Source organism: Petaurus breviceps, unplaced genomic scaffold (assembly GCF_028583685.1).
Source record: "Petaurus breviceps papuanus isolate PSGF00001 unplaced genomic scaffold, PetGlider_PUasm1.0 184, whole genome shotgun sequence".
Lineage (NCBI taxonomy): Eukaryota > Metazoa > Chordata > Mammalia > Diprotodontia > Petauridae > Petaurus > Petaurus breviceps.
In genome coordinates, this window is record NW_027185793.1 from 11,277,985 (window position 1) to 11,287,079 (window position 9,095).

The 9,095-nt window shown below is 38.4% G+C and overlaps 1 protein-coding gene across 1 annotated transcript; it reads right to left on the reverse strand.

The window, feature by feature from the left end:
- Positions 1 to 7,923: 7,923 nt before the first annotated feature.
- LOC138161266 (ribosomal biogenesis factor-like) lies at positions 7,924 to 8,483 on the reverse strand. Its single transcript, XM_069088058.1, has one exon. It carries the CDS (start codon positions 8,256 to 8,258, stop codon positions 7,962 to 7,964), a length of 297 nt encoding a protein of 98 aa, XP_068944159.1. The 5' UTR covers positions 8,259 to 8,483; the 3' UTR covers positions 7,924 to 7,961.
- Positions 8,484 to 9,095: the final 612 nt, after the last annotated feature.

Consider the following 9,095-nt stretch of genomic DNA (forward strand, 5'->3'; position numbering starts at 1 on the left):
CAGCTGTTGGCGCGTGGCCTCCTTATCTGGTCAACCTGAAAAATCATTTAAGTGATTATTAGTGCTAACGTGTTACACTAATAACTAGGGATACAAATAGAATGGCAAGATAGTTTCTGATCTGAAGGTGCTCACTTTCTAAAATGGGAAGACCACACATCCAGGAAGTTTCCACTGTAAGTCAGATAGAAAGGCCCAGTGATGCCCTTAGGGCAAATGAGATTTGTTCTTTCCTCTTTAACTTTACACTTATCCTGTTGACATAATCACGTGTTCATTGGCTGTACCTGTGTGATAATTGTGCCATACTAGGCACTAGAACTTCAAAAGCAGTAAAGCACAAATCCTGTTCTCAAATGCCTGACATTTAATTGTACTGCAGTGGTTATGAATTTTTACAATTCGCTCGTTCTTCCATCAAGCATTTATTGTCAGACACTAGAGGGGAGCAAAATTGAAACAATCCCTGACCTCAACAAGTTTACATTTTGTTTATTATTGTTTCCTATTATTAATAAATGCCAACTTTTAACTTCTCTGTGTGTTTATTACAATTTCTGCTGATTATAATAATTTGAATATTGTTTGCAAGAGTTTTCCTTTGACCTTTACTCATCCTTCTATCACAGCAATTCCCACAATACCACAAGATCCTGACCTTGAAGGACAGCGCAAATTGATCTGGATTTTTTTTAATTGCTTATTGAATTGAATTGTCCTTTCATTCTTCCTGGACCTATTGCTCATCAAGGGACCATCCCTTGACTTGCTACTTAAAGAGGCCTATTCACTGAATGGGCATTGCCTCATCCAAAGTGAGAATCTGAAAAGACCTTGGCTTGAAAGGGCCAAGGCCTCCCATTGCATCCAGTGCCAACTCCAGTTGTCCTGATAGATATCTGGCCACTGGGCCCAGGTGTCTTTGGAGGAGAAAATGAGGCTGGCAATATTGCACAGCCCTTTCTCACTCAAATCAAAGTCAATTGCAAGTCATGTCATTATCTCCCTGATGTCATGGTTCTCTTGGAGATTGAAGGACAAACCACAACCACAACCTATTGCTCATTCTCCTTTGGACTTAGATTCCCAATGAAGGGGTTCAGGGGAAAAGGGAGCCCCTTCATTTGAGAAGCTTATAATATCTCCCAACAAAAGGTTAACAATCCTTCCCTGCTGTTCACTTGTGCTTAACAGTTCTGTTATCAATTAATAGAGATGAAGAGACAGTCCTTGCAGTGACAGGAGTGGGCAAAGTATGTAAATAGTAGAGAGGGTTTGTCACACTTTTGTTGGGAGATCCATTGCATGACCAACAATATAAAGGACTGGGTATATTTTCTGATCTTCATGACCTCTCCAAAATAGAAACAAAATAATTTCAGCTATTTCCATGGTCCTGGACACCAAGAACCCCAAGAAAGTAAAAACTCCAAGAACTAATGGATAACTCAAGCTCATTGAGCACCCTCTCCCTCGTTGTCAATGCTACACAAGCAACCCAGACCCACAGGCTTGCAGCACAGCAAAATGCAACATCCCCATCAACAGCAGCTCTTCTCAGTGCCTCAGAGCAGAAATTTTCTGAGGCTCAGATAGCCCACAATGTGGCAGTGTTCCTGCTCTGTAGAACAGAAGAGCAGGACACATGTCTGGGCTTGGATTAGAATTCAACTCAGACCCCTGCCTCCTCTTCGTGCTATGGAGAGCCAAACTCCAAACTGCAGAAATTTGCTGAGGCTGAGATAACAATTTGGAAACATTCACTACTGCTGGACCAGAGAGATCTGAAAAATCAAAGGAATGAGTCAGGACACTGGGGAGGAGGAGTAGAGAGAAGGTGCCCTTGTGACATGCCACTAAACTTTAGGGAAAGGGCCTAGCATTGAGCTGAGGATAGTTCTGTCCCTCCAAAAGTCCCTTGTGGTAGAGACCTGGAGTGGTAAACCATGAATGTTCAGCATGAAAGGAGGCTGAGAGACTTTGACTTCTAGCCCCCAGAAAACCAAGAGAATCAGAGAGGAAAGAATCAGAAAGTAAGCAAGTAAGCAATAGAGGGAAATAAGGGAAAGAAAGACCAAAATTACCTAAGTTTGCAGGAAGAATAAAACTCGAAGACCTTGAGCAGATAAAATAACAGGAAAGAAAACACCAGAAGGAAATATGGCCTCCAGATCTAGGAAACCAGTTCAGGCATCTATGAACACTGTAAAACAAAGAGAAATTATTCAACTGCTGTTGAGGCAGAAGACCCTGTGGCTTTTTTTTTCTTTGCTTTTTTGGAGGAGGAAGGCAGGGCAATTGGGGTTAAGTGACTTGCCCAAGGTCACATGGCTAGTGTTAAGTGTCTGAGGCCATATCTGAACTCAGGTCCTCCTGACTCCAGGGCCAGTGCTCTATTAACTGCGCCACCCCAACCCTGTGGCTTTTGAGGAGATTGTGGGACTACAACATGTTATTCCTGAGTGGTTTAAAAGAGAAATGAAAATTGTGAGAGTTGAACTTTATGACTGGCCCACCAAAAATAATTGGCAGGATAGAAGAATTGAATTCATAGTGGCAAGTCTCACCAATAAAGCAAAATAGAGAAAAACTGAGTGAGAATACAAATACATGAGAATGAAGGGATAATCAGGAAGAAAGGAAACAAAAAGCAATAACATTAAAAGAAAATGTTCTCCATAAAAGAAATATTGATCTCAGAAGACAAGGAGACATAGAAGCAATTTAAAGAGGGTATATTGTTTTCTCAGAACATGAGTAAAAAAAAAAAACTTGAACTTGCATTTTGCTAGAGCTAAAGCAAGAAAATTGCCCAGAGCTTCTTAAAGCAGAAAGCAAAGTGCCAATCAAAAGAATTAAAAGATCACCTCTAGAAAGAAAAAAGAATACTAAAGTTGCAAACTCCATGGCACATAGGGTTAAATTTAACAGTTCCGTTGGGAAAACCAAACTGAGCAAGCCACCAGGAGAAAGATTTGCAAATACAAAGGAAAGGAAATTCAAATGATATAAGACTATTCTGTACTCACCAGAAAATGTAGAAGGACCTAGAATAATGAATGTGTTCTGAAGAGTAAAGGTGCTCAACATGTGGCCCAAGGTGAACTATCCTACAAATCTGAGCTTAACCATAAATGAAAAAAGATGGGTGTTCAATATTAAAGAAACATTGAAATATTCCTAGAAAGAAAACCAGACCTGAAGAGATTATATGCTTCTTGAACACTCCAGAAAATAGAAATGCAAAAGGGGCAAACAAATGTAGCAATCAAGGACAGCAACAAGAATACAGTGATAGCACAGAGACTATTAAGAGACTTCTTTCTAAATATACACAAGAAGATAAGGGTGAGTGCAGAAATCAGGTGATGGTGGATGGTTATGGGGCATTATATATATTGAAACTAATATTAGAGACAAACAGAGGAAAATAAAAACTTAATTCATAACTTTGAATGTAAATGGATTAAGCAATCCAATAAAATGAAAAAAGTATATATATATATATATATGTATATATATTTATATAAGATAAAATCCCATGATCTGTTGCTTATAAGAAATACTTTTTTTAAAAGACGTAAAGGCAATAAAACAGGGTGTTTGAGGGAAGGAGCACAGGTAAATCATTAATTTATGGTATTATTAATTTATTTATTGTGACCCAGATAAGGGCAAAATTCTCCTGGTTAGTGAACATGAGATTCATCTGTGCACCCTTCCTTTCTACCAGTGAAGTCTTTGTGCCTTGCTCATTCACAGTATAGGTGGCTGTAAGCAGAGTAAAGTCTAAGTCCTGATGCTACCAGTTTACAAACTAAAAAGGAACCACAATGGGGTCCCTTTGGGTAAAAGGGGAAAGACACACACGGTTCTTTGGATACTCATGGGGAAAGACCACAATAGCAATGAGAAGGGAATAATGCTTCAAACAGACTTTCATAATAAGGCAGAAAGAATACAAAGGTAACCAGCACAGGAAATACAGAGGCAGAGAGCATGGGAATGGTGTGGTAGATGAAGACAGATAACAGTGTGGAAGAGAATAGGGATGGAGAGGAACACAGAAATGACAAGTGGCATGATTTCAGAAAAACCTGAAAAGACTTACATGAACTGATGCATAGTGAATAGAACAGAACCAGGATAAGTTGGTACACAGTAGAAGCAATATTGTTTGATGAGGAATTGTGAATGACAGCTATTCTCAGTAATACAATGATCCAAGACAATCCCAAAGGATTAATAATGAAGGATACTATCTGCTTCCAGAGAAAGAACTGATATTGTTTGAATATAGACCAAAGCATGCTATTTTCACTTTTTTCATTCTTTTCTTTTGTTTGAGTCTTCTTGTACAAAATGACTAACGCAGAAATGTTTTACATAATTGCACATATGTAACCTATATCTGATGGCTTACCATCTCAGGAAGAGGAGAGGAGAGAAGAGGGAGGAAGAGGAATAGAATTTGGAATTAAAACTTTAAATAACAGTTTTAAATTTTTTAAAAAATGTTTTTACATGTTCAAATGAGAAAAAAAAAGGTGAAACTCCTTTGATTAAGTAACAAATTACATAAATAAGCATGTGGCAAGTTGTTCTATCAGACACCACAGAGATAGTAAAAGAACTAAAAACCAACTATATTGGCATAAAGTTCATGAGTTATTTTTTTTTAAATTGGTTGATGGCAATAATGTGGTTGAAAGAAATTAAAGATTTTCCCTAAAGTAGGAAGAAAAGTCCATATTTCATAGATTCATGGAATTTTAGAGATTTAAGGGAACTTAGAAATCATTCCATCTAACTCTTATTTTATAAATAAGGAGACTGAATCTAGAATGAGTGACTTTGAATGATCAATACATTTATTAAGCACCTACTGTATACCAGGCCCTGTGCTAGGCACAGAGGATAAAAACACAAAAATCAAAAAGTTCTTGCTCTACATTCTATAGGGTAAACAACAGGTACACCATATACAAATATATACATATAAGAGACAGAAAGTAATTTTTTTGTGAGAAGTGCAATCAGGTTGGGAGGCACAGTTGAGACAGGATTCATGTACTAACTAATTTCTTTTTATTATTGTCATTAGTGATCTCTTGGATGGTAGTAAGAATCTTCCTGATATTTCTCCATTTCAGTCTTATATAGGAATAACCTTCAGTCCCAACAGGAATGACATCAACCTTTTGGTATTCACTGGTGAATGAAAATTCCCTAGTGTTGATCTACTAAGACCCTGAAAGTCTTAGTCCCTCCCATTTTTTAAGGAAAGTGGAGGAAAAGGACAAGAAGCTGTCTGGGAGAATGAAGTCTGGGTTAATTATGTCAGAAGGTTAGAGAAGGGGTAAGATGACTGTGATTATGTTGGGGCCTTTAGGGAAACCAGAATGCTTTGGCTTCTGGGTTGGTGACCAGAATATGGAAGGCACTATGGCCTAGGCAGAAGGTTCACTGGCACCAATGCCATACATGAACTAATAGGTATGAATGCTAAGATACCAAGACAAATACTGTCATTAAGCTGCATGGAAACCACATGGAACACAGTGTCTGGAGATGTTCATGGTGCTTAGATCAAAACTTAAAATCTATACTTTGTAATCCTTTGCTCCACACCCTTTCTGATTCTTTTTCCATGGAGTAAGATACAATATTTTCCCACTCCATGTTTCTTTAAAAAAAATTAGTTACAATTATTATCATTCTTTCCACTGATTCCCATTGAACAATTAAAAAAAACCCACATAAAAATTAAAACATTCGTCACAAATATATATATAGTCCAGTAAAACAAAATCCCATGTTGGGCATGTACAAAAATGCATTTCTCATTCTTTAAGTTAATCACCTCTAGCAGGAGGGGGACTAGGTTCTTCATCTTCAGTCCTTTTGGACTCATGACTGTGTGGAATAACTTACAGTGAAGTTTCCCCATTCTTAATATCATATATACATTCTTATTACTTCCTTGTATTTTGTAACTAAGTTCAGTGTTGTTTCCCTATATATATATATATGTATATATATATATATATGTCATTGTATATTTCAAGGTAATGTAAGAGCTCCTAAGTATTAATACAATTGATTTTATTAACTATTGAGACCAAATTAGAGGTGTTTCTAGATTGGGGAGTGTGGGGAAAGGAATGGTAGTGTGAAAGGTAACAAAGGGTTAAGTTTCTACGGAAGTGCAGGAATTGCTGAACAAGACTACTGATAAAAAGTAACAGGCAGTAGCCTTGGGAGGAAGTTGAGTTCTTGGTCCTTGGGGGAGTTGAGGCAGTAGCATTGGAAGGGAGTTGAGTTCCCAGAGAACTCCTAGATAATACTAAAATGAAACAATGTAGAACAGAAGGTACTGACAGCAGCAGGTGTATTTGACCAATCAGGGAACGGGCAGTGGCCTTGGGGCACCCATGACCAGATAAGGGTATCTAGGTTAGACTGGAGGGGGTACAGTATTCTGAGGTTGTTACTGTGCTTGTGTAGTGGACATCATGTATTTATGTATGTTATCTAACAAGATTAGAGCCTCATTAGTAATAATTAGGTTAATGTTTGGGAGGGGCATGTAACCCAGCTTTGGCTTCTGTACCTTGGCCTCCTCTCTCTGGGTGCTGTCCCAGAGACTGGACCGCCCTCTTCTCGTGAGATTCTAATACATCTTTCTACCTTCACGTTGAGAGTTCTCCGAGTAGTCAATTTGGGTTAGGGTTTCTGTATCCCACACATGACTGTATTGATCAGAGATCCAAGTCTTTCAAAGGTGTTTTTTCTCTATAGTATCTGTTTAAATTGTTCTCTTAGTTCTGCTCACTTTACTCTATATTAATTCACAAAGATCTTTCCACTTTTCCTCTGAAACTGTCCAATTCATCATTTCTTGTGACACAACAATATTCCATTACATTCATTTATCATAGTTTAATCCCTCATTCCACAATAGACACATCCATATTTTTCACTTTTTGGCTGCTATGAAAAGAGCTGCTAAAATATTTTTTATACATACGTATTATTTTCCTTTCTTTGATGTCTCTGGGTTGTAAACCCAGTAGTGGGATAGTTGAATCAAAGAGCATGGACAGTTTAGCAACCTTTGAGGTAGAGTTCCAAATTGCTATCCAGAAAGGTTGGAGTCATACCCAGCTCCATCAAAAGTATATCAATGTGAGAGAAATGATTAATAAATAGCCAATTATTGGAGAGATTCATGTTTTCACTTTCCTAAATTCTCATTATCTTCTAGGCCAAGCCAGCATCTGAAGGATATTGTTGATGGAGGAGATGACCTAAATTCCCAGGGCATATGCCTTTCAGTCCTGGATGGGAGTTATTATGCCACCCAACTAGAAAACCTTACAAAGAATATAATGTGAATCCAACCCATTGTGGTCCACTCTGGCAGGTTTTGACATCCTTCATCGGGGGTAACAAAGCATAAGTCATGTCAGTAGATGTGTTTCTCTCTCAAACATGAGCAAATGTGAGGTAAACTCTATAGCATCATTCCTGGTGGCTTTGTATACATGTGCTAGAAATGACACATGTTGATTCTCAACATTCCCAGCATGTTTAACAGATCAGTTAAAATCTTCTTAAAGATGGGAAAGAGTTGTCCTAAATTTTTTTCATACCTGCCAAGACCAGTATTTCCTTAGGTAGCTTGATCTCAAAGTCTCTACCTGGGTCAAAGTGAATCCTGTCAGGGAATCCATACACTGAAACATATTTTCCCCATAACCCTTTAGCTCCAGTAGTTGCTTTCTGATTTCTGGTTGTGTCTGCTTGGGCATACCTAGGAAAATAGTCCCATCACCACCAAGATCTGACTCATAGGTTTACTTTCTCCTTTGAGAGATAGAAAGTCAATATAGCTTATATTCTTTTTATTTCCAATTTTGTTGGTTTATTTTTTAGAATCCAAATACTTCCAATATATATTACAACTGAGCCATTAATCTTATAGCTTCATCCACACTAACTGTTTGACCTTCAGAGCACTGAGAAATCAGGTGATTCGGCAGTGGTTCGAGTGGCGGCCTTTTTGAGAAGTGTGCAAGCTCTTTTTGGATATCTTTGAATGTCTTATTTACAGTTCTAACTTTTTCTTCTTTCACAATGTTTATCTTCTTAAGCTTTGTGGTGACTGGTTTTGCTTTATTTTTAGCTTTCAAATTCTTGCCAGCAATATGAAATACATTCTTGATCTTCTGCCCTTTCTCTTTGTTCTTCCCCATTGCCTGGTGCTTGTTTGCTGATCATCTAAAAACAAGATAATCTTAATGCTCCACTTTCTATGTACACTGGACTCCAATGGTTATCTCAGTCAGTTGAACAAAGTGACAATTCCCGCAAGTCATATCCCAGGGGCCCAGAGCAAGGAGCCCAGCAGTACACGTGCAGCTCCGCCAGCCCGGGGGATGAGTGCAGCCGAAAGCCCGCACAGGCCCCTCCTTCTGGAAAGGGGATATAGCTTATATTCTTTAAACAGTGTGAGTTGGTAGCATCTAGCACATGTTTCACACTTCTGGTGACATCTGCATCCATCTTAGATCAGTAAATTTAGCTTCTTACCAGCTCTAGGGTTCTTTCTTGACCAATATATTCAAAATCATCCCTTAAAACATTCACTGCTATTGAGCTGTATGCTTTGAGTAGCACCAGTTGCTTCCTGGTTCCATGACTGGATCAGTCACAAACTGATACAACTCTCCATTGCACAACTTCAACTTCTATCATTGATTGAGCAGTAAAGTGACTTTTTCTGTCTGAAACTCAAGATATGTAGGATTGTTAATAAGCTTTTGACCACATATCGCTTCTCTTAGTCCCTCATTAGCCATCTATTCTCACAGCCAATCACCTGAAGACCACTATGGTAAGGAAGATTGATTCAGTAATACAAACTTTGCATATGCATTTGGCTTTCTATCTGGTGAAAATCCCTGATTTCACCCAAGGGGAAGTCCCCCCAAATCTCTAGGAAAGCAAATTGAGAAGAGATGCCAGCTCCTCTATATTTTGGCTTCTTCTCAAAGTCTCTCTCCCTTTCCCTTCCCTGAAGACAACATGGA

What these genes read in the sequence shown, in the direction of transcription:
- LOC138161266 (XM_069088058.1), bottom strand. Translation starts at nt 8,258, where the DNA reads ATGGGGAAGAACAAAGAGAAAGGGCAGAAGATCAAGAATGTATTTCAT.